Here is a 26,320-nt window from a genome sequence, read left to right on the forward strand (position 1 = left end):
CGACTGGATTCCTGCAGTAACTGGGTTGCACAGCAGCAGGGGAGGGGAGGGAGCAGAGACTGTGGGGAGCAGATTAGGGCAGAGGCTGAGAGGAACAGAAGCTGCAAAGGGGGCAGGTGGCAGGGGCACAGGCACCATGGGCTAATGGGGGTACAAGTGGTGGGGGCCACCTGCTCCCTGAGCCACCTCTCCCTGGCCACTGCTTTCCCCACTGCAGTGATAGGAGAGGATGAATTTAAGGCAACCCTCCAATAATTAGATTCTATACATGGAAAATGATAATAAATTTATAAATTTCCCAAATATAAATTTCCCAAATATATATACACACACACACACACACACACACATATGCATATACACACACATACATATATATACATACACACACACACACACACACACACACAACACCTTAGTCTGTCTGACTGTCTGTCCGTAACGCTTTATTTGCACTCTAATTGGTTGTCTCGGCAAACAATCAGAGTGCTCCAAAAGCGTTCTGGACAAGAGGCGGTGACGGAGCGCGACCATGACAGAGGGGATGGAGTTGGGTGGGGGGTGAGCCCAGCAGCGCTAGCCTTACCCATTGCTCCCCCCCCGGCCCTGCTCCCTGGAAGTGGTGGCACAGGGTGCTGGCTGAGGGGATGGAGGGGATGGCAGGGTAAGCTTCCCCCCCCACACACACTCCTTGGAGCCAGTGCCGGCATGAGGGGAGGGGGAACAGGGTCAGGCCTGCCATTATAAACTAGTCAGGGTGGATCAGCAGGCATTGGAGGAGTCATTGTTCCCCTGAGCACCACCAGGAGTGACCAGGAATAACGGTCACAAACTGGCAGAGGGTAGGTTTAGGTTAGACATCAGAAGGCGCTATTTCACGGTCAGGGCGGCTAGGGTCTGGAACCAGCTTCCAAGAGAGGTGGTGCAGGCTCCTACCCTGGGGATTTTTAAGATGAGGTTAGATGAACACCTTGCTGGGTTCGTTTGACCCCAGTAGTCTTTCCCACCATGGCATGGGGTCGGACTAGATGATCTGCTAAGGTCCCTTCCGCCCCTAGAAACTATGAAACTATGATGTGGGGGAGGAGGCCCAGACCTGAACTGCCAGCGGGGAATGGGGTCAGGCCTGAAGCAATTATGGGGGAGGCAGATGAGGATGGGGGGAGGGGGTGCAGGGCCAGAGGCTGGGCTCTGTCCCCGCCACCCCCCCCTCCATCTTGACAGGCGATTTGCTTGTGTGTGTGTGTGTGTGTGTGTGTGTGTTAGTATAATTATGGGGGGGTCATCTTAAATTCAATGTTGTCTTGAATTTGGGTAAATACGGTATATATATACACACACACACATATATATACACATACATATATATACACATATATACACACACACACACACATATATACATATATACATATATATACACACACACACATACACACACATATATATAAATTAAATTTGCAGAAAATATCTGAACATTAAAAACAACAGAAACAGTTTTTACTGCTTGTAATAGTAACAGCTTTGCTAAGAGCAAGAGTTTTGCACGCTGTGCTAAAAGCAAAAGTTTTGCATGCTGATTCCACAGGAGGCTGGTGAAGCAGCACATAGCCTCCTGCTCTGTGAGTGTGACCGAGCCATGAACCTAGATAGTAGTATATTGTGATACAGTGGAATGTGGTAAACACCAGGTGCACTGGATCACAACTCATCCCCATTTTCCTAGCTTGAGATAACATTGTTTACTTCAGACTATATAAGCTGTATATTCTTGGGTCGCTATGGGTTCCTCCACTCTGGCAAGAGTCCTGACTTGTGCGGAGCCCCAGCGCAGGCTATCACATCCCCGGGACTGGGACACTCCAGGGCCAGGGGAACCATGCAGGGTAGCGGCTGCTGCCTAAGGCTGATGTGAGGTGACCGTCCTCTCTGCTCTGTTCTATCACCTGCCTCTGCGAGTTTCCTTAAATAAAGCTTTGCAAGGGTGAAAACAACCGTGAGTATGTCTTTTGTTCAAGCGCAGGGAATCTGCTGAACCCAGGAGTTCATTCTAAGACAATGCTTCAATTTGTAACCATGAGGAAACCTACAGCTGGCCTTCTTGTTGAATCATTTATTATGGGTTTGATTATTAAAGCCTTTAGTTTGCTGATCCACCAGGACTTCTTACTTCTTTCCTGAACTTTGTTCAAATTGCTATTCCACTGGTGGAGGGGAAGACAAGGTTACTTGCCTGATATTCCCCACTGTAAGCAAGTATGCAGGCTGGAATAGAGAGGAAGAACCCATTTCTCTTCCTCACTCAGGATTAGATTAGGGGAGTAAACTGATCCATGAAAAGGTTAGATAATTTAATCCCCTTTAGATCAAGTCCCAAGCAAAGGAAGATATGTGACTGAAACACTATTGGTTCTCTGGTTGGTAAAGTTACAGTGTATCTTGATGTGCATGCTTGAGAATGTGCACACCTTTAGAAACAGATTTAAAGGAAAGAAAATTAAATCACACAATTTAAACATGGAGGAAGACTTATTTCATAGACTTTCTCTAGATAACCTGAGTGGTAAGTATCAATCCTAACCCAATCAACTTGCTTTCAGGACAACTGACCAAGAAAAAAAAAGCAATCTTTCACTGACTTGTATCCAATCTCATCTCCTGGTTTGTAGAACCAATGTGGCTGCTCCCATCCTGCATGGAAGCCCATTGAACATTTGGATTTAAGCACTTCATAAAGCCCACTGGCTCGCTCTGTAGGCCTCCCAGCAAACCTTTCTTCTTTAGGATAACCAACTGGAAAAATAGTAAGACAAGAGACATGCTAAACATCATGCACCAAGAAAGTAAACCATGAAAAAGGAGTCATAAATTTCACATCTAGATTACCTAGGTGCAAAGCTATATTTTTTGAAATATGAAAAATACTTGTAAATTATCTTCTTACTAATGTTGTTAAATCCATAAGATTCTCTTGCTTTGATTGCTGTATATTCTGTGGTGGTCCATTTTCCGTAACGATTCGGATCCAATTCTATTAGATCAAAAGGAGGCTCCCCATTGAAGATCCAATCACTGAGATACTTTCCTATACCACCAGCATGGATAATGCCATATCTTTAAAAGAGAAAAATCCTCTGGTACTGAATCATCCAAAATAACTATTACTAACACATAGAGTATTACAAATTATAGTTAAACTATTTCACAGTTTCATGGATGTTAGGGGCTGGAAGGGACCTTACAGATCAGTGTTTGGTTATTCAAATCCACTGGCATTCCTGAAGAAAATTTCCTCTTCCGCATGCTCAAAAGGTAGTAAGTATGATTGCTAACAGATGGCAATCATAGTTCCTGGAAAAGGAAGCTTCCTTCTATCCTAAAGTTTAGAACAATATCATAAAAGTTTCATCACCTTTTCCTGAGAAAAAGAAAACTCACCAGTAAACACTACAGTAAGTTCCCAAACTGCTGATTTTCAGAAAACGAAGTACTGGACACAAGATTACTTTTTCTTAACAACTACACAACCCTGAATGCAAACAATTCAGGTTAATTTAGGAACAAAAAATTCAGGGGACAACAATAGCAAGAATACTCTAGCCTAGACCAGTTCCCAATAAAGTTGGAACATTCAAAACTAAATACTACCCTGCATCCCAGTTCCATTCAAAACAGGGGACCATGAATGGAAAGGAATAAGAAACTACCAGGAAACTACTCTGTAATAGCTCCAAAATTAAGAAATAACAATTCTTCCTTACTTGTTATATTGTCTCTCTTTCCTAATATGCCTACTACACTTGTAGGAAGCGGTTGGTTCTGCCACATGTATGCCCGCAGAGAGTCCCTTTCCACTACAGGAATTGTCTGCTGGCTGCTTACTGCTAAAATCCAATCCCTTTGTGGCACATGTGTGGTGCAAAAGGTCAGCTCATAAGGGACAGTCTGACATAGTATAATTTATACAGAAACTACATTAAAAGAATATTGTATGGTCAAGCATGCAGAAGTTAGGAAATGCCAGAATTAGGCTTTCCTGTAACCTAAGCTCTGTCCCCTACTGTTTTTAGAATGGTTAGACCCACTTAAAAGTGAAATTTTTGTCCTGTGGGAAATTCCATAAATTTGGAATCTGGTTTCATTCTGAATCAGGATAAAGTACTGCAACTTTCAAACTGTTATCAAAATGGCATACTCTGAAATATTTTAACATTTTAAAAAACTTTAACTAAAGCTGAATAGGTTTGTTTTGATAAGGCCTATACATTTTATCTTGACTTGTATGTTGTGTCTTAATTTTTAAGGCAGCACAGAAGACAGGCTGCCTGAGGGGATGAACCGGAGTGGTATTACAAAGGAAACTTGTCTATGGGATTCCTGCATCATTTGTTTCAGAAGCTGAAAGGTGCCCGATGAAAAAAGGATGAGATTGCAGGGAGATAAAGTATGGTCTCTTGGTGAGATGGGGTTGAACACTACCTGGACAAATGGATTCTATAACTATTCCTGCCATCAAGTCTTAATATGTTGCTAAGCAAGTCACTTACTCTAAAATTTTTAAAGGCTGTCACCAATCACATGTTCCTCAGTTTCTTTGCATCTGAGTTGAAACACTGGAATCTGATTTACAGGAGGGTTCAGCACTGACATCAACAGCTAAAGTCAGTGGGAAACTCTCTCACATCTCAGGGATGTTGTAAAAATGAATTCATTCTTATTTGTGAAGTACTGAGGTGAGTAATAAAGAAAAACCCAGGAAGAAATTAATAATTTTGTCATGAAATCAGGATTAGATTAGCATTCAGTAAATAAGGCCTAGGGTCCGAGAGGGAACAGTGAAATTTGAACAAAATATTGAACTGCTGCTTATCTGCTGAGTGCCAGACATTCTGCACACAGAATAAAGCAGATGTGATGTGGGAAAAAAACAGGATATGATAATGTAATCATAATGCACATGCACAATGGAGCTCATTAAATTTACACAGCTAACCTTCATTCTTGCAGTTCCTAACTCTGGAGTGCTTGACTTTATAACATTAATATTGCTTTTGTAATACAGTGGGTTTTGTGCATAGAATCTTGTTTTTTTAAAACAAACTGAAAAATGCAAATTCATTCATGTGGCATGATTCTGACAGAACCCTTAAGATCGATTGTACGGGCCTGTGTCACTAGGGCTAATATTTTATGGGCTCACTCACACTAGCAGTAAGTGTAATGTGCCCTAGACCTGGGGTGGTAAAGGCCCCCTCCAGCTGACACTTGGCCCCTACCTTGTTACTCCATGCAGCCCCTCAAAGTCCCACCCTATCTTGTCTGCCATGCCTTGATATTATTTCAGAGGGCGGCTGCCCCTGGAGGGCAAAAGGGGCTTGGGGTGATAGGCCCTTGTCTGGGCTGAGGCACCCTAGCCTTGACCCATTTTACTCTGGCTGTGTCCATCCCCCTGGGATCCACTCTATCAGGACCCCAGGCCCCGGGCCTGAGCTCCAGCCAAACCCTCTACAGGCTCCAGGCCCCTTGGCCCCAGTCTCACCCTCTGTGGGCTCTGAGCCCCCTAATCCCTGGTCTTGCCTTCTGTGGGCTCCAGTTTTGGATCCCTTTAGTCCTTGCTGCCAGGTACTCAGTCCTCTGACACACTACAGTTCTGCTTCCAAAATGTTTGTGTTTCTGCTCCACACAGGCCGCTGGGCTTCAGGCCCTAGAAGTGCTCTGTGCTGGGTGCCCCTGCAGCACCTTAGTGGTCTCCAATTGTCCCCTTACAGCCATATCCAGTCCTTCAGTCAAAATGCCAACCAAAATGTTCCCATCAGGGTTAATCTCACCCCATGGTAGTACTAAAACAAAGGCTCAAGACACTTACCTTTTGCTGCTCAGGGTGCAGGGTTTCTTCCAGCCCTCCTGTGGCACAGAGCCTTTCCTCTATAGGTAGGGTGACCATAATAATAATTGGAGGGAAATCCAGGATGGGGGGAGTCATGGGGTGGGGCCAGGAAGGACAACATGGTACATACACATATGTGTACCCCCACCAGGGTGGATAAAAATCAATGGGTTGCGAGGGGTAATTTTTTTTTATTTAAATAAGATTTTTTTTTATTTAATTGTAATTTTTTTTTTTGTTAAAATGCTTTTTTTTTTAAAAAAAAACAAAACAAACCTATACAAAGATAGCTTTAATTTAAGATATGTTAAAGCTCAAAGATATCATCATGGAAAATGGATTAGAGCTTCAAATTATATACTATGTAAGATAATATGTTCATGTAACCTTTTTAGAAAAGTTTTATAAACAGGTCACAACAGACCATAGTCTATATTAGGGGCCCAATCTTATGGGTTTCCCAGAGGCTCCTCTATAGATTAGTAAAGATTAAAGAAACATTAGTTTCTTTAAAATTAGTAAAGATTATAGCAAACAACAGGAATGCACTTTTTGTAGAAAACAGTGTTTAAATTGAGGCTGCCTGACTAGTGATTTAAATCATATCCACCCTGACACACAGCCACACACCCACTGTCCCCCCCACACACACAGTCCCAACCCTGTAGGTCTCAAAAGCAGGACTGGACAATGAACCCATGGCTCCCCCATCTCCCCCCATACTACTGGACAAGTGACTCTGCTCAAGCCCAGAAGAGCCTAGACCACAGAGCAACCCATTGGCTGGGCTCCCTGGAGAAAATTGCAGCAAAAGTCCCAGACTGGCCTGAACCCACCCACATGTACCAGGAGCTGGGGATGTGCAGGCAGATTCCTACAATCCAAGACTTTTGCTTCAATTTTTTCCAACAGCCAGAATGCTGAGGCAGCCTCCAAAATCTGGGACTGTCCCAGCCAATCTGGAATACATGGTCCATCTATAAGCAGCCTGGACTGGCTCTTTCCTGGAGCTCTGCCTCCTGTGTCTGCTTCAGCCAGACTGACCTCTCTGGGTCAGGCCCTGGGCTTATAAGTCCTGCCCTGAGTCACTTGACCCTTCACTTCTGCCACAAGCTTGTCAATCACTGCCTGCACCTGGGATGGGCGGCATTTTTAAGATCCCATTTGTCCTTTTAAGTCTGTTCCAGGGGCTGGGGCCAGCTAGCTGCCTCTCTCCTTCAGTAATGGGATAGGTGCCTTCAGTAATGGGACAGGATACAATAAGGATATATAAAAGCTAGGCATCATTCTGTGGATCAGCACTACATAGGAATGAGACACTTTGCTAATGAGTTCCACAGATATTTCCTGACAGCTGAGGGATTGTGTGATTCAGGCCCGACTCTTTCCCATCACTGGGGTTCCTTGTCTCAGTGCCATTTGCCTCACCTAGTCATTCCAATTCTCCACCCCAAACTTCTCACTTCAGTCCCAGTCTCCTTGCTCATTTACTCCAAGCCCCAGTCTCCTAGCTCTAGTCTTTTTGGTCAAGTAGTCCCAATTTTTCTGCAACTCCCAATTCTAATTCCTCTCACTGGTGTCCAGCCCCATTTCCTCCCACCTCATCCTAAGGTTATCTACTCTTCAGTCCATCTTTTGTCTCTTCAGCATTCAAATCAGGCAGCTTCTTTTTCTACATGGCCCAAATTTCAGCAGCAGAGTGCATGGGGGGGAGCAGAATCCCTGTTTAAGTCTGGGTGCACAGACAAGGTGTGGCTTGCAGTAATCCAGAACTACAACTCTGGGCAGAGTTCTGCTCAGTTCTAGGCTGCAGCATGCCCAGCATGGACAGGATCTTTAGTAAGTAGTGACCACGCATAAACATTCATTTCTAGCAGTGGACAATTTCCATCACTAGAAACGACTCTGGGAAAGCGAGTAGTGCAGATGTTCAGTCTACAACTGCCCTTTTTCCCCTTCTTCTTGTGCCTTCACAAGACCAAATTGATCTGGGGAAAGTGTGGGCTGTTCACTTTCTTGTGAAGACTGGAGCAGTGGGACAAAATCCCATGCTCATTTCTCACACCAGAAATTCCAGTGTGAGAACCAGGCAGGGTGCTGTGTGCTCAACTCAGCTCCCAGTGACCGGGCCTCTGGTGTGAGAAGTGGGGAGATGTTTTGCCACACTACCCTGGAGAGAACCTCCCCAAGCCTGGCCCCTGGTCCCGCTAGCTAGGCAGCACAGGTGGCAAGGGGAAGCCTATGGGGCTGGAAAATGGGCGTTGGGAGGCTCCCTTAGCTTACTTAGAGCTCCACTAGCTTTTAAATCACTTCCCCTGCTGCCCACCTGGGTAGTACACAAGTAAAGGAGAAGCCAGAGGGGACCATCAAAGTCCCTGACCTCTTCCTGAAACCAGGGACTGCATGGTTTGGGGAAGAGACAGGCAGCAGTAGCTGCTCCTCCCATCCAAAACTAGTTTGGGAGGGGAGTAGCTAGGCAATGCCCCTAGCCTGCTTCTCACTCTGGGGATCCTGGTATGACAGGAGGCTCCCCTCCCTGTCTATGGGAAAGACTGAAACAGCTGCCTCTTGCACCTTCTCCAGACCAGGGTGGCACAGTCTCAGGAAGACCCAGGAGCTTTTCCCCATGACTCCATTCCATTTAGTTCCTATGAGGAGTTAAGGCTAGGAAAAGTATATAAACATTCATTCTTCTAGGAGAAATTCTTCTGGGATTGACTTCCACCTGGTGGGAAGCAACTTAATTTTCTCCTGGAATTACTATTTTTGGTCTGGGAGAAAGACCATGAACGTTTGTACACTTCTTGTTTCTACTGAGAAAACAGCAGAATATCTGCACATGGGCTCAGTTGTAAAGATGTAGAAAATCTCCACTGAGCATATTCAGGCTCCAGGTTTTCAAAAGCTTGTAGCTTGGCTAACTTTGGGTGGATGGCAAAAGGCAAATCCCTAGTACAAATGTTAAGTTCCTACTTCAAACTTGCAGGCACAAGAATTTTTCAAAGGAAAGGTCAACACAAATTTTAACATGGGCCAAATACATTTTCCCTAGCCTAGTTCTTAGAAATGACTGCGCTGTTTTAACTGAAATCAGAATATGGTTGTATAGCAAATTTAGCCCAAGAGTCTAACATTTTTCAAAGTTATAAGTAGCTGAAAATGGGTAAGTATTGAACAGCTTTAATACATAGTACTACCAGATTTACCTACAATCATTACCAGTATTAACTTGTTTTCACATTAAAGCACTTACCTTGTTTTTGTGACAAACAAATAATAGAGGGAAAAATTGCAAAGCAAATAACTCTACTCAGACCCAAGTCACAATACCCTGACTTATTAACAGTGAGATAGAGACTGACAGTGTACACAAAAGATTACAACACTAATCTGCTTTTTCCATGACGTAGAAATGGAGAATGGAGCATCAATGACCCTGAAGAACAGATAGAGGGGTCCAATGTGAGACTCTTATAAATTACATAATTCAATCTTATTTCTCAATAATGAAAGATTTTTAAAAAAATATGGTATTTTTAAAAAAAATGTAAACTTATAATGGGAATAAAGCCCTTTTCAGTGGTCATTCTCCAGTCCAGTATGGATCCATATCCTGCTCCCACTGAAGTCAATAGAAGTTTTATCATTTTATGTTGAGAGAGGTAGAACAAGGCTTACGGATTAACAGTACAATTAATGTATTCATAGAATCATAAAATCATAGAAAAATAGGACTGCAAGGGACCTCAAGAGGCTATCTGGTTCAACCTCCTGGTCAAGGCAGAATCATTCCTGTCTAAACCATCCTAGACAAGAGCTTGTCTTACAGCTCTTGAAAATGCCAAGGATGGAGATTCCACAACTTCTCTGGGTAACAGTTCTAATGCTTAGCCATGCTTAGAGTTTAAAAGTACTTCCTATATCCAAGCTACATTTTCCTTGCTGCAATTTATGACTATTGCTCCTTGCCATCAGTCCTGCGGCCATAGAAAAAAAAAGAGTATATGACTATCATCTTTACATTCACACTTCAGGTATTTGAAGACCGTTATCAAATCCCACCTCAGTCTTCTCTTCTCCAAACTAAGAATAGTAGTTTTTCCTACCTTTTCTTATAAATCATATTTCTATACCACTAATAATTTTTGCTGTTCTCCACTGGACTCTAATTTGTCTATGTCTTTCTTGAAATGCAGTGACCCAAACTGGATACAGTACTTCAGGTGAAGCCTCTTCTGAATAGAGTGGAAGAATTACTTCCCTTGCTTTGAAGATGACACTTCTGTTAATATAACTTAGTGTGCTACTGTTTTTTTCTGTATTAAGGGGCATATTGTTTCAAAATCAGTTTGCAATTCAATCCAATCCCCAGGTCCTTTTCTGAAGTACTGAAGCCTAGCCAGTTGTTACCCAGTCTGTATTTGTACATATGATTGTTCTGCTCTAAGTACAGGAATTTGCAGTTGTCCTTACTGAATTTCATTTGGTTACCAGGTAATATGAGATCATTCCTCCAGTTTGTCAAGGTCACTCTGAACCTATTCTTATCTTTCAAAGTGCTTGCATTTCCACCCAGCATGGTGCCATCTGTAAATTTGTTAACTGTACACCCAGTCCCATTCTTCAAATCATGAATGAAGTTTTAAATCATTCTTCCTAGAGTTCAATCTTTCAGTAAGAATACTACAGGTGTAATTAACATCTTCAAAACCTCTTGAATCCAAACAGCAAGATAATCATTACATTCTTTTTTTTTATTTTGGGAACCTAGGAAAACAGCTTAATGAGATACTACATTACATGTGAAGGTTTGTACCATGAAAAAAAACTGGAAAAAAACTTTCTTGCATTTTGAACTACTTATTAGGCAATTAGAAGGCTAATGTAAACAGAGTACTTCCAGTAACAATTACCAGGAATTAGATTCAACTCATTCCATTTATCTAGGATCAATGATCAGGTGAGATAACTGAACTTTAAGGAGGCCAGGATGACTACCCAAGTTTAATGAAAATGTTAATAAGACAAGATCTTGATGATCGTAATGGGCAGGAAAGAATGAATGGCAATGCTGATATAACCTCACTGAGTACCATAAAATCCTCTGCAACTACCCACTACCACAACATAACAACACCCTCTGTAACAGGACTGCTCACCTTGGCCTTCTACACTTAGTATCACTTGTACACCTCTTCCTTAGCATCCTGCCCTCTAGTGTCCCTTAGTACACTGTACTTACTCTAGTACTTAGCTAATCTAGGAGTGTTTGAACCCTTCCCATAAAACAAACAGTCTGTCATCTAAGAGTAAAGGATTGACAAGAGAAAAGAGCCAGTAAGACTACAAATGAGGGATGCAGATGTGCAAATGATTAAGGTCATCTGCATCAAAGAATGGCATTTAGTATGTTTAAGAAAATTAAGCCAGCAAGGCTCAGGTTTACTGCCATTTTAACAAGCTTTATCTTAAAAAGTGAAAGGCAGAAGCTGGAGAAATTAATTTACTCACCCAAAGCCAATAGCTACCCAGTAATTTCGGACACCTTGATGTGGCCCCACCATAGGAAGAATGTCTGGAGAATAGGTGATAGGCCCAGCAACTGTGTTAATGATGTCTGCTTGTTTCAGGACTGGAACCATTGCCATTGCAGCCTCTATATGTTCCATTATTCTGTCTAAATCGGACTCAAAGAGTTCCTTTCCAAAACCTGGAGAAATATTTGATTCATGTTGTATGTTCATTAATATACTGTGAATATGTATGTCAGCTGCTCCTGTACTGAGCAGTGCTACTGTCCAGGATACAGAATTGGCCAGTTAAGCCTCTGATTTATATTCTACATATATACAAGTAATGCATACAGCTGTAGTATCTAATTCTGTACTCAGCTCATTCATGCCTTTTCTCTTTTAAGTAATAAAACTCACATGCACAATACCCCCATTTATCTACCAGTAGAACATAAAGCAAGTGTAACTGGATTTCATAGTCATATTATGTATGCTTATTTATATTTAGCTGACCTTAATGATGCAAGGTCTTAACATGCAGGGGAGAAATGGCATGGGAAGCTCCTCTTTTGCTGGTTACTTTGTCTTTATGGTTATTGTGATAGTTTGGGAGACATATCTCTGTCAGCTGACAAATTCCAATTTGTTTCGCGAATGGTAGATTGTAATTTCAACCTCCATTTTGAATGCAAATTTCAGTGTGAGTTGAGCATCTTTGAGCACCTGTTTGTAACAGGGTTGTAACTCCTAGTGGAGTGCTGCCTCTGGGAAGCTATGATAAAGCAGTTCAACATGGAATTGTTGTATTATAGGAAAACAATTGGTTTTCTACTCATAGGGTCATTGACTTTTGATGCCTTTCTACCCAGAAAACAATGAAGGGCTAGAGCCTAGAAATTCCCCAGTCAAACTGTATGGGTATTATAGGTGCTAGAATGTGTTTTAGGAGAGAAAGGCTTTCTGTTATGGGAGCCACTTTGCTGTCAGAAGAAAGAAAGTCAGACCAAGAAGGTAAGAAGAGACTCCTGTCTAAAACCCTGCATCAAACTTAGGATTCAAAAATGGTAAGGGAAAACTGTTTTCAGGAGTTTGGTTTAATGCTCAAGGTTTTCACGGGTAAAATGAATACATTCCTTTGCTAATCCAGGAGTCCTGGTTTAAATGACACATTATTCCTGTAAGATATAGCTATGACACCAGAATTCCCATGGCCAGGTAGATTCTGAAAGAAACATGTCTAATTATGGGGTACCTGTGAAGGCACAGGAGAGACTGAGGTAGCTTACAAGAATGTGGGATCTGGGCTGCCTAGACACAAGATCCTTGGTGTTCTAATGAGAACACTACAGCATCGTTACAGCATGATGTATATTAAGCCCCTGCGCTTTTTTAAATGGCTGCTGGGGTGCTTTATCTAAACCCCATTGAAGACGCTTTAGATAAAGCATCCTGCGGCAATTTTTAAATGCGCGAGGACTTAATACACATGATGCTGTGGCATTTTAATTAAAGCGTCTGTCTGGGAGCTGCTCTAATTAAAATGCTTTCCACCACACAGAACACATGTATAGACACACTTAGTGACTGGATTCTAATCCCAATAGCTCAGTGTCTGTCTACAGTGAGACTGGATTAGATTGGGACAGATCAATTTCATGCACCTTATTTCTTATTGTTCACCTTGTTACAGAGAAGCTGTAACCATACTGTGTAAAAATATCTATAGAAATTTAATGTGTTGTGACTAAAATTTCAGTAGCTTCCACATCCCATCACACAGGGTAGAGTGATAAAAGGAAATACGCTATTGTGTTTAATATTTATTTAACAATTTTTGTAGTTTATCAAGGTTAGAAGACGCATGTACTTTTTTAATTACCTGGTGGAACTCCATTTGTTACCCATGATTCCTGCATTTTCATTTTCTCCTGGCTTTCATATGGTCCAAATAAAAGCCCATCCCTTTCCTGCCTTAGGTAATATGAACCTTCTAAGTCACGAATCACAGGCAGTTCCCTTTTCAGAGCTTTCACTTCAGGGATAGTTGATGTCACAACATACTGGTGATGAACTGGTATCAGAGGATGCTGAAGTCCAATCATTTTGCCTATTTCCCGAGCCCAGAAGCCTAAGGAACACAATAAAGAAAAATTCTGATATTTAAACACTTGTTTCAGTGAACAGAAATTAATAGCAATTTGTGTTTCAGAAACTGCCGTGCTTTATGGTAACCTATAAAGGAACTTTGTCTTTCCATATTTGTCATAAGGTTTTTTGAGCTTCAGGAAAAAATTTCTCCTATTATTCCTAAATTCCTAATTCCTCCTATATTTATTCCTGTTAGTCCCAATTTTAAACCCATATACCCTGCTAGTATAGACATATCCATAACAGAGGTAAAAATTTAAAGAACAGGGATTACTGAGATTTGGATTATTCAAAAAATGTCATAGAGAAATTGAATTACATTTAATTAATGTTTATATGGACCACATGGTCTGCTCCCCTAAATAAGGCTCTATTAGATATGATTCCAGCTATCATTAGGGAGGGTGAGGGAACACTTATGGCCAGCTTGGACACTGAAGGTTCATGCTATGGTAGCAATATATCCTGGCTGGGATATTCCTGAACACCTCTCCCATTTGTTTCCACTCATGTGCTCCAAACCCGGCAATGTGAGACTGCTCTAGGACATTTTCTTTCAGCTGCAACTGAGATGTCAGTTTCTGGCATGTTTTCAAGCTATTGCTTGGAGCAAACCCAGAGCAGTCTCCATTGTGTACGTCTGCATTTGGTGTGTGGAAGAAGGAGCAGTAGGGTAGGTATGCCCAGCAGTATTCCAGCCAGAACATGTAACTGCCCTGATATAGAAATATCCTAAGACACCAATCAGAAGGAGAAAAAAAAAATCAGCCACATGCCTAAGTGTCTTGCTGAATTGAGGCCTAGATTTCGCTTTTCCCTGTGCATCCAAGTGACCTGAATAATTAGATTTTTTAAATTTAGTAATCTACTTTATATTAAAAACTTCATCCTGATGGGCTATGTAGTCTAGCTATTGGATATTTCAATATTTCTAACAGGCCTTGATTATAAAGCTGGATTGCATCTCCTCTGACCCTGGAGCCAAATGGAGACTACTTTAACACCCTTGCAAGCTAAAGATGACTCATATCTCGCCTAATCTATGCCATCTAGTAATGGTCTTCTAAAAGATGTCACATGCTTGGAAATCTCCAAGGTGCAGCATACCCCAGCCACTTACCATACCATGGAAGGGCACCACCTTCCATTTCTAGCTGTTACAGGTCGGGCTCCCCAGGGGTGACCATAATGCCTCTGGTGGCTCCGAGACCATGCCAACTCAGCCCCGAGGGCACCCTCTTGTCTTTCCTGTCACATCTTGATGGTGAAATAGTAAGTCGGGAGGCTGCCCGCAGGCTTTCACATGGCCCCAGTCCGCTGAACCCCACAAGAACTCACTGGTCCTTGGGTCCTTCGCTGGACCGCACTCCAGTACTCTGCTGAACAGGGCACCTCGAGCCTTATGGGTTAATTCCCTTATACCATGCCCCATGTCTCATGGGTGTTACATGGATGTCATTCCCTCTCTCAGGGCCTCAGCTTCCTTGGCTTCTGCCCCTTTAATCTAGCTAGGCCTTATAGCCTAGGCCCACCACATCAGACCCAGCTTTGAGGAACTGGCTCAATCTGTTCTTGCCTGCTGGGCTCCAGGCCCCTATGTGGCTGCATCTCTTTGGTGTCGGGCCCCTGGCCCTATGTGGCTGTGCCCCTCTGGTGCCAGTCCCTTGCGTAGCTGCACCCCTCTGGCACCAGGCCTCTGCCCCTGTCTAGTTGCACCCCTCTCATGCCAGGCCCTTGGCCCCTGTCTGCTTGGTGCCTTGCCTTCTGTGCCTCCTGCAGGCTCTCCAGCTGCCTGAGCCCTGATCCTGCCTCTAGCAGGGCTCAAGGGGATTGCATGCCCCTCCTGGGTGCTAATGGGACCTCCTTAACCACCCCTCACAGTCCCATCCCAAACCTCCGGTACAAACAGCAACATAAACATAAGCCCTTGGGCTATAACATAACAATAACAATGAAGACTACGCGATGTCCCTTTTAGTGGGCAAACCTCTACCCCTGGGATAGTGTGCCTCCTAGCTCTGAGTACTACCACAGGTGCTGGCCCTAGCCTCCTCTCCCCCACCTAGAGCATTTTTCCCTGTGCTAAACCCGCATGCAGGCGCATGCCTTGGGGCAAAAACCATCACATTCCTTAAGGAATCTTTTTATATTTGAAAATGTGTCTACAATCCAAAAAGCTCAGCAAATGCAGTGGCTATATCTGTTGCACTAATTTGCAAAATAAACAAAGCCAGTACATGTAATTGTAGGCTTACCAGCCAAAACCATGTTCCATTTATAACATGCAGTAAATAGTTTTTTTTTAAATTACAATACTTAGTAGGGACATGCAAAGCTTTGGGTGCTGATTCAATTCAGAGGAGATTTGGCACAATTTGGTGGACCAATCAGGGGACCAATTAAAAGGTCCGAATAGATTCGAAGCTCTCCAAATTGATTCGGAAAATATTCAGAGAGCTTTGGCAATTCGGGCAGTTCCTGCTGGCTGCAGCATGCAGCTGGACCCAGACTCCATGCTGGTAAGGAAGGGAAGGTGGAGGGGGGAGGGAAAAAGGACCATGGGGGGACCCCTGCCAGACCCCATCCCCTGCCTGCTCCCCCAGCCCTGCTGAGTGCCGCCCAACCCCCACCCACTGTCCCAGCCCCCACTCATGGCTGCCCTGCCCAGCCCCAGCTCCCGGCTCTTTTAAAAAAGCCCTCACTCACTGGCTCCTGCCAAGGATCCCTGCTGCCCCTCAGTGTCCCATGCTGCATGGGGGGCTCTGTCACAAGCGAATTCCACCCGCTTTCCCAGCAGGACTGCCCTGCCCACCCCATCTCCCTGCCCTTTAAAAAAAACAAACAAAACCCCACTCACTGGCTTCTGCAGTGGCCTTGGGGCTTCTGGGGTCTCCTTGAAGAGCCCCCCACGCAACGTGGGGCAGCGGGGATCGTCCCTGCCTGGCAGCAGCTGGTGAGTGGGGATATTTTTTTTATTTTTTTTCCGATTCAGGACAGTGATTTGAATCACCGAATCGAATCACTGTCCCCTGGATTGGCCGAATCCAAAGCGAATACTAGCCACTTCACACATGCCTAATATTTAGATAGTGCAGCGCTCCAAATGTGATTTTGTACCAGATTTTGACTATGACTGTTGTAGAGTCAATAAAAGAAAGAGGCATTAATGTACTGTTATTTTGACACCTCTTTTAAGATTGTAACTGACACATCTTGGGCATGTCTACAAGTTGCCCTACAGCAATGTTGTTACTGCGCCATGCTTTAATACTTCTTTTGGAATTAATAAAGCACAGCACAGTAGCTGCCCATACTGCACCATATGCATGGGCACGATTATTTTTAGCCACTACTTCGCCATAGTGGCGTGCTATAAACGGGGGAGTGCACCGCTATGGCGAAGTAGCTGCCAGTCACACATAGAGCCACGTGGTCACTATTTCACCCTAGTGCATCGAAACAGTGACATAGTGTGATGTGTAGATGAGCCCCTTAAGTACTGTAATTTTGTTAAAAATTAAGACAAATTTATGCTAAGTTATGCTAATTTTACTTGAGTAGGGGAAAAACAGCTGGGATTTACTAAATGAAATATAGTGTACCTTCTCCACTTAAAAAATTTTCACCATACGCAAAAAAAATTACTAACAAAAATGCTAAAAGAAAGAGTTAGTTCTCTGAAACAAGACCTAATTGGAAGCAGACGTCAAGTCCCAAACCCATGGTAAAGATAAATATAGGAATAATTTATGGCTTTAGAACGTTTCTACACCGTAGAAATCAAAATTATCTGAGAGTGAAATTTAGTGTTGGTTTTGTTTAGCATATCCACAAAGTATTGTAGTGTGGCTACAACTCGTAAAACATAAAACTCAGTTAAAAATATTATTTTTCATTGCTAAATTCCTACAAAAATGCTGCAAAAAATGGACAAATTGCTGTGATGTCAATTGTATGTGAATTTATATGAATGCAATGTGCAAAAGTAACAAAATTCACCATTTTATTAATGACTTAGTTATAAATACACCACTAACCTCCTTCACACTATTAAAAATAAACTACTAGCCTCCTCAAGACAAGTTAGCTTATGTCATGGAGTGATTATTATGGGACTGCTTTGTTTGAAATAGCAGTTACAACAGCTACAAGTTGGTTTAAACTTGTTCATTCCAGTCCCACAGCAGATGTTGACTTTGCAAAAAGAGAGGGGGAGGGAGAGGGGGAACACAGACAGCCCGCTAGCAAACCTCTCTGTGCTCTCAGTTACTGACAGGAGACAAGCAATGGCTGGCATGAAAACAGTAATGATTTAAAGAAGTGGGAGGTGGGACTACAGAAGGAATGAAGGTTGGCTGAAAAATGTTAGTAGCATATACTGGTCAAAATACTGGTTTCATGCCTGACTCAGAATGTTGAGCAATAGAAGCTTTAAATGTTAATTTTGGCTGAATATTTAGCTACACGTTAGAGTTAGCCAGGCATGTCTTTTGTTTAATAAGTTATCAAAGCAAGTGGAAAAAGCCTAAGAAAATTTCACAAGAGCACATTTTGGTTTCACAAATAATGATAAGCTTTGGAAAGCAGTCAGAAGGAAGCTGTATATAATGAAACCCATCTGTCTCAGGTCTGCCCAACTTCATAGCAGCTGGGAGCCACCTACCACACCAAGCCCTGGCCTGCTCACTGCACAGACCATGCAACATTGGGGGCCACACGCAGTGCGGGCTACTAGGACCCCTGCCTCATGTAGGCCCCCTGCTGCACAGCAGTGCAACCCCTCCCTACCACCACTGCCCCATGAGCAGTGTAAGCGCACCCCACGCCAAAACTGCCACATGAGCACCCCCATTACTGCTGTGCAAGTGAGACCCCAACTCTCCCCCGACCCACCATTTGAGCAGTGCAAGCCTCTCACATAAGACCCCTGCCAGTGCTGTCCAGTTGTGCAAGCAGTACCAGCTGCCCCCATCACCTGCAAGTAGTGAGCTGACTGGGCCCCTCCCACTGTGCTACTTCCCCCGTTCCCCCCCCCCCCCAGCTGCTTCAGCAGCATGAACAATGTGGGCATTTGTTGGCTGGGCAGGAGCCCATTGGCCACAGGTTAACCCCTCACAGTCTGAATTTGGTTCATAGGCTGCCAGTTGGATAGGCCTTGTCTACAGAAACAAAAAGATACTAATCACACTGGATACATTTAACGTTAAGTTACTACATGTCTGATCCTTCATCATGGAGTTTTACACAAGCCCTTTTTCTATTTGCTATTTAGCTCTACTATATCTACTTCTTTCCCAAAGACCTGAGGAAGGGTACTGTAGTACTCAAAAGCTTGTTTAAGTCTATCCCAACCGTGCAGTTGGTCCAATAAATGTTAATCAACCACAAAAAATCACTCTATCAGAATAACTATGTGCAAGGGAATTAAATTAAGGTTCCTAAGGCCACTCTAATTCTGGGATTTTCTAACTTCTGAGTGCTTGATTTTTCAACCTTAATAATGTTCTTTCAACATAGAGAATTCCACATTACAAAAAAACCTGTTTTTTTAAACCCAAACCAACCCCTCCCTCAGCATGCACAAAACACGTGAATGTGGCATCATATTGAGATGCATTAAAGTCACCGGTAAGATTGAAAGCTCTAGTTAATCAGGCAGAAACCTGCCTCTTAAGCTAAGGGAGCAACTGATTGCAAAAGCATGTAGCCCTCCCCTGTGTGGAGCAGCACTAGAGGGGGAGCCACATTTTGCCAGAAGATTTCACAGATGTTTGCTGACAGCAAATGAACAGAATTCAGGCATTTGGGTTCCACTCCAAAATCTGGAGGGGAGTCAGCACTAGACTCTTCAGCCCATTTTGCCTCCTTAGTTTCCTCTTTTCCCCACGTTGGTTCCTAGTCTTTACACCTCTTTCAGCAAGTACCTATGCCTCCTTCTCTCTCTCTGCCCAACAGCAATACTATCTACCAAAAAACAGACCTCCAATCCCAGTCTGACTACCACGCAAGATTCCTTTCCCAAACAGTCCCAGCTTCCCCGCTCTCTGGCTCCCAGTCTCCTGGCACAAACAATTCAAAACAAATGGTAAATGTCTGGCAAACTGTTAAGCAAATAAAAACAGAATCTAACAATTGGAAATGTCAGGCAACCTTGGTAACAGAAAGTGCTATCTGTCCAACAATTAATAAAAGGACTTTTCTATAGATGTATTACAGAAATCTGACTTACTAAATAAAATTAAGTTTAAAAGTTACACAAATGGAGGAAAAATAATTATAAGTTATTAAGTGCAAGGATATTGTTAAGCCAAGTGGGTGACTAGTAGGCCTGTGAGAAGCGGCAAGTATTCACTTCGGCTTTGGATTTGGCCAATTCAGAGGACAGTGATTCAATCTGGAGATTCGAATCACTGTCCTGATTGGTCTGGCCAAATCAGATCCGAAAGATTTGGTGCCGCTTCGGAGATTCAGTCGCAGATGTGGGTGCGGCAATGCTCGGAGTGGGGGCTCTATCCTGCCGCCACTTGCCCAGAGGGGGGGTGGGCAAGATGTGGGTGTGGCTGATGTGGGCCCCGTTCCAGCTCTGCTGTGCCCACATCAGCGCTGGGAGCTGGGACTCTGCCCTGCTGCCGCTTGCCAGATGGCGTGAGAACTACTGTCACTTGCCCAGCCAGTGCAGAGGGGGTGGCACAGGGGCGGGCACTGACGCTGCAGCTCTGGGAGTGGGGGGGCTATGCCCTACTGCTGCTTGCCCCCCTTCTGCCCGGGGGGCAGGGGGGACAACCAGCACTCCTGGCCTCAATCCCCCGCTCCATCCCCTCAGTCCCTGCTGTCATGGTGCTGTTCCACCATGTGTGTCTGTCTGTGCAGAGCACTCTGATTGGTTGTTTCAGTCAGCATTGTGATTGGATGTCGAGACAACCAATCAGAGTGCTCAAAAAGTGTTATGGACAGATGGACAGACTAAGGATTTTGTTATAGTAGAATGCCAGATATAAATAATGGGTGTAAATAGTGGGAGGGGGCTGACTTTGGGAAACCTCAGCAAATTCAAGACAACTGCTGCCTGTCTGCATGCCACTTTCCTGTTCCTTCCTGCATCCCTCCAGCTGGTACAAATAAGAATCTATATTGTGCTGTTGCAGGTAGCTAGACAGATATTGAGATAAGTGCTTGTGCTTTAGGGTATAAACAATAAAAGTTTGGGATATAGACCTGTCTCTTGACCCTTTATTTGACTTGCATGGTAGTAATACCTTATCTAAGAGGGAATGGAGGATCACTGGAAAGTGTAATTGTATCTTGATTTGGTGTAAAAAAAGGGGGGGGCAATCATTAAGGAAATTGTAACTGTTCCTTAATTCTGTGGGTAAACTTGCAAAGAGGTCCTGATCATAGATGGGCTGTGGTCTTGTTTCTCTAAAGAATAAGTGGTCCTGTTTTTGTTCTTTTTATAACATTACCACTCTGTCCTTCCATACACCCCAGCCCACACTGGGTCCCCTTTCTTTATGAAGGCTAATGTGAAAAGCTTATTTCTGTTATTTTATAGAACAAACCAAAGGAGAGGGATGGAAAAGGTGAGAGAGCATATTGTTTAATGAAGGATGACCCACAGAGCACACAATTTTCTTTATACCAGGGGTGGGAAAAGCCTGGCCCATAGGCTGAATCAGGCCCGTGGTGGACTCAATTTCCTAGCTGCCCCTGCCTGCATCGCTGCATCCGATATTTCCATGGAGAACCCAGGAGTGGCAGTGCCATAACAGTGTGGGGCCAGGGTTTCCATGCAGCGCTGGCAGGGCATGTAGCTGGGCAGGGAACTGCTTCAGGGCTGGGATTTTGTGGTGGTGACAGTGTAATCTGGAGCCAGGGCAGAGCTGTGATCTGATGCCCGCACGCCCTGGGTAGGGGCATGGAGGCAGCGGATGGCAGCTCTGCCCCAGCTCTGGACGATGCTGTCACCACCGCAAGATCCCAGGTCTGGTCCCAGAGCAGCTCCCTGCCCAGCCATGTGCCCTGCCAGGCCTGCTGGGGCCAGTATGTTAGAGCACCACCACTTCTGAGGTCTCCATGGAAACCAGCCACAGTGATGAGGGCAAGGGCTGCTGGGAAATGGAGTCCAGCCATCAGCCAGATCCACCATTTTGCCCACCTCTGCACTGTACTGTTGTGAAGAAATCAGCTCATCGATAGCCCATTAAAAAAAAAAAGGAAAAATAAAAAATAAAAAATCAGGATTGCCTAGTGCTAAATCGAGCTTTATGATTTACCAGGAACAAGACAGATACCAAAGACATATTTCACTTTTCCTGTAACATAAACAATTGACCATTAAGATACAGACAACTATAACAACTGTTTTGATATCAAATTATGCCAATATGTTATGATGCAATGGATATATCTGCATGTTTCTGTAGTGAAACAAGTGTAGCAAAACCATGGCAAGCCTGTTTCATTCAGGTTTAAAGTTATGGCAATTTAGCTAACTTTCTATGCTACAGTGTGGCATGAACTGAACTAATGTAGCTAATGTTAACAGAGAGTGTAATAATAGTAAAACATAACCATGTTAGTCTTGTCCTGTAAGCAACTTGAAAATTCCATTTTGTATCCTTCTGCTTGACATAAGTGAATGAACTCTGCATAGCCTTTATATATGAGTGTGTATAAAAGGGTGAATGGGGAGAGAATGGCATGGAGATGGGAGAAGATTTAACTGTTTATGTAAGCAACAAGGCGCCAAATGTAAGTTACCAGCCAGTAACTAACTAACAAACAGCTGAAGAATCCCTTTGAAGTTCGAAGGCACAAAGGAGATAACAGAAGAAGAATTTCTGCCAGATAGGCAAGAAGAGCACTCCAACGCTAAAATAAGCTGAAAACAAAAGAAGAACAACTGCAAAAACAGAAGCTGGATATGGAAAAACCCCTAAGTACTGAAACAAAGGATGCCAATCCCTATAAAAGAACACTTTGAAAATGCCAGGTTGAGTGAGTCTCTTTCTCTACTGCTGTTTCATCGGGGCACAGATGCATCTGTTCACCTTGCTTCAGCTGTTATCTTCAAATCTGCTATCTTCAAATCATCATCATCTACTCAATAAGCCTGGGTTGGCCACCCTGAGCTGATATTGAGCAACTATTGCTAGTAACTATATCTGGTGTATGTGTGGATGAAATGGTTGTTTTGTGTATGTGTATGCCTATGTGTAATGATGTGTATGATGAGTTGTGTGTTTTTGTATGAATGGTGTGCTGGAACCTCTATGTCTAACTCATGTAATCAATAAACGTAACACCTTGCCTTATCCACCTTTATAAAGTCTCACTCATGATTTGAGCACTTGGCAATTTGTGTAACAACAGAACCACAGCGATATAATAGTTACATTGTAGCAGCTGAAAAGCACTCCAAAGTGGCAGTTCCCCATTCCCTTCCAACACCATTAAGAAGCAAGTTTGTCCATGGTCTTAGTGCTTGGTGTGAAATATCTGATTATGCACATTATTTTTTAACCTTCAAGAGACATCAAAGTATTATTTAAATCTTACCTGCTGTGTTCACTATTCTGTTTGCTCGAATTACTCCCAATGGAGTTTCAACTTCCCATGTCCCATCTGATCTAGAGTTTAGATTAGTCACTTCAACCGGGTAATTTAACAAGGCACCATATTTCCTAGCTCCTGCAGCCAAGGCCATAGTGAGAGAATAGGGATCAATATGACCATCTCCAGGGTTATACAGGCCAGCTAAAACCTATTATGGGTCACACAAAATGAATTCAAATTAAATTTGCAGCTTTCACCTTATTTAAGATTAAAGTGAACAACTGTTGTGTGTCATCTGTAAAGACTGCCTAATATCATCAAAGCTACAACTGGTCAATTCTGTAACTATGCTATGGAATGGAGATTCTCCAGTACCAGCATGTGTCTGTGATCAAAGAGATAAGATGCCATTGCTAAAAATGTTAAAAACCACTGAATGAAAAGACTATGCTAAATGTATGCTGAAAGTGTTATAAATGTTTCAAACAATTAACCATTAGGAATAATAATCAGATTTCCTTAATTGCCATACATTAACGTGGATATTATTTCTTATTCTAATAAATCTACGACAGTTGCAAAAAATTAACTATTTCTTAAAACTTAAAATAATGGCTGTGATTACCTCCACATTTGTGGAAAACATGTGGGAAAGAGCCAATGGAAGGACCTCCTCGCAAAGTTCCCCATGTATAGCTCCATCAGGAAAAGGATTATATTTTTCTGGCAGAACTGGCTAAAGCTCTGCACAAAAACTCTAGGGATCTGTCTCCAGCTCTTTTTATAGATATCTGAAGCCTGATGTTTATTACACTGCCAGAATAGGAACTCTTCACCAATATTTAATCTCAAGAAAAGATGTTTCCATAGAATAAGATTCTTTACCTTTTCCATGTTCAGTAAAGGACACAGCTCTTGTACTTTCTCGGGCCCAATAATATACTGTTCTGTTGCATGCCAGCCAGCACGAGTCATTTGATATTTGAACTCATCAACTCTAGTAGGAGTTGAAGCAATTCTGATGCTGCCTGGATTATGAAAGCCCACAGCCTAAAACATTGACAACAAAAGCAAGTAGTTTACAATTAGGACTATGGTTCATCTTTCCCTAAAGGTCTAATTCTGCACCAGTGAAGCTGACAGGAGTTTTGCCCTTAACCTTTTCTCACCACAGAATCAAGCTCTAACTGCTTTCAGAGTTTCAGGCCCCAGCTGAAGACTTCTGAGGTAGAGAAGAACAACTTGCTAACAAATGAAATCTTACCTAAACCAAGCAAACACAATATTGAAATGCACACTAACTTGTTTAAAGCACATCTTCTCAATTTTTCAGTGTTCATTAATTGTATTCGCTACATTTGATTAATCTTCTGAGTTTGTAAATAGAATCCACATTTATATGGTTTCAAAAGTAGTTCAGACATATTTTATATATAAAATCCACCTCTGAATGTCAGCAATGTGAACATTTAATATATTGCAAAACAAACCTCATATAACTAACAGACCACCCATCTTTAGTGGCAAAATACAGGATTTTTAGACATATATAAATTGCATCCAGCTGGACAGTGCATCCTCACATTAATGACTATGGCCCAATAACTCCATCCCTCTGCATAAAGATTTCTTTGTCTAGTCATTCTGTTAAGGAACAGAACTAACTCCATTGCAGAACAGGTTGACAGATCAGTGGGAAATTACACAAATCTACAAGGAGACTCTGTGTCCCTGAAGTGAGTAGCCCTGATAGTCCTTTATATTTGCTTACAGTAATGCTACACTGGAGCTGCACTAGCAAAGGTTCCTTAACTGGTGACTCTCAAAGAAATTTTTTCCTTTAAGGAAAAGAAGAAGCTGTAGAAACTCATTGCAACATGGAGGAATATTAAATTTCAGAAAGAATCTCTAGGGCACTAGTAGAGAACCAACACATGTCCCTTCAGCCTTACTCCTAACCTGCCCATTCCTCGGCTCCTCCACATAGCTCCAATCACTTTACCAGTAGAACCTTCATACTGCAAAAACTTCTGTAAAAGAAAATGACCCTCTTTTCTGTTTGAGAGAGGTGCAGTGCAGGTGTGCAGAATCCTCAGTTTAGATGGATCATGGAGGCATCATAAGTCCATGCAAATAAGGAGAGCTATGCTTCACTACTTTTCACAAAAATAGTGATCAACCAAACACAATAAAATGGAATGGCACTGAATCACAATATATTCTTTGCTCACATATTTTGTTGAATAGTTTCAGTGATTTGTAAGTGAATTCCTCATAGTTTATGAGTGAACATGCTGCTCTGTGTTTTCTAATGGATGTTTTCCTAGAGCATTTGGCTACAGTATTAATCTTGCTGGAAAGTAAGGTGAGGCAACAGGCTATCATGTGCAAATTAACAATTTGAAGATTAACCAAGTGAGGATCATTATTGAGTTCAAACTGCATGGCCAAAAGCTGAATAGTGCTGATTAGAATAAATGATTTTATATTAGTCACCAAACAGAAGGGCTCCTCTGAAATGGATAGGAAAGAGTGCAAATGTATTTTCAAGCATGGACCACGTTAAATCACCCGAATTCTCAAGCAGATATATAAAAGCCAGGAATGGGTACTTGTCAGCTTACATGATCCGGATCCTGAATGCTATTTTTACTTATAGAAAGCTGATGCTGCAGAGACTCTGATTGCTTAATTTTTTAAATGTTTTATTTTGAAAAAACAAGCAGTAGTAAGAATGAGGTGGGGAGAGCTAAATTCTTTGGGATTAAACACTAGAATATGAATGTACCATAGATATAAAAAGAACAGAAATACTTTGGATAAAGTAACCCCTTAATATATGAGAACCTCTGTTACACCCATAGAGGCATGCATGCATGTAGATACACATATACAGCTTTTTCATTCCAAATGTTTCCGTATGGTTCTTAGCACAATTAATATTGATCTGTAAAAATATTTTCAATGTAGCTGTGTGAATATTAAGGAGTTTACCTGTTCAGTCTCTTCTTCCAGTGTTTCATAGAGTTTGATACTGTAGTGATGGATTTTCTTTAGATTTATTCCAGGATGAAAATAAGTTGTTAAACCAGCCTTGAAAAATAAACAAAAGCAATAACACAATTTGGCATTTTTAGAAATGTAGTCTTTTCTCTCTTTTTTTTCCATCAGTCATTTGAAACAGAACTGGCCTTCCAATGTAAAGAAAAGCAACATA

General features: G+C 42.6%; 1 protein-coding gene and 1 long non-coding RNA gene across 2 annotated transcripts in view; one reads left to right on the plus strand and one right to left on the minus strand.

Moving 5' to 3' along the window:
- Positions 1–26,320, minus strand: part of DMGDH (dimethylglycine dehydrogenase) — a 101,085-nt gene that overhangs the window by 64,975 nt on the left and 9,790 nt on the right. Inside the window, exons 2-8 of the mRNA XM_019517737.1 lie at positions 26,098–26,196; positions 23,989–24,153; positions 23,107–23,311; positions 13,280–13,528; positions 11,399–11,597; positions 2,945–3,114; positions 2,640–2,793 (exon numbers count right to left, since the gene is read on the minus strand). Of these exons, the coding sequence (XP_019373282.1) occupies positions 2,640–2,793; positions 2,945–3,114; positions 11,399–11,597; positions 13,280–13,528; positions 23,107–23,311; positions 23,989–24,153; positions 26,098–26,196 (1,241 nt within the window). The remainder of the gene's footprint in view (positions 1–2,639; positions 2,794–2,944; positions 3,115–11,398; positions 11,598–13,279; positions 13,529–23,106; positions 23,312–23,988; positions 24,154–26,097; positions 26,197–26,320) is intronic.
- LOC109297740 lies at positions 2,713–4,998 on the plus strand. Its single transcript, XR_002097401.1, has 2 exons — positions 2,713–2,804; positions 4,309–4,998. It is a non-coding gene; the product is annotated as an uncharacterized LOC109297740 (long non-coding RNA).

Source organism: Gavialis gangeticus, unplaced genomic scaffold (assembly GCF_001723915.1).
Source record: "Gavialis gangeticus isolate Ggan-Ray unplaced genomic scaffold, GavGan_comp1, whole genome shotgun sequence".
NCBI classification, from domain to species: domain Eukaryota; kingdom Metazoa; phylum Chordata; order Crocodylia; family Gavialidae; genus Gavialis; species Gavialis gangeticus.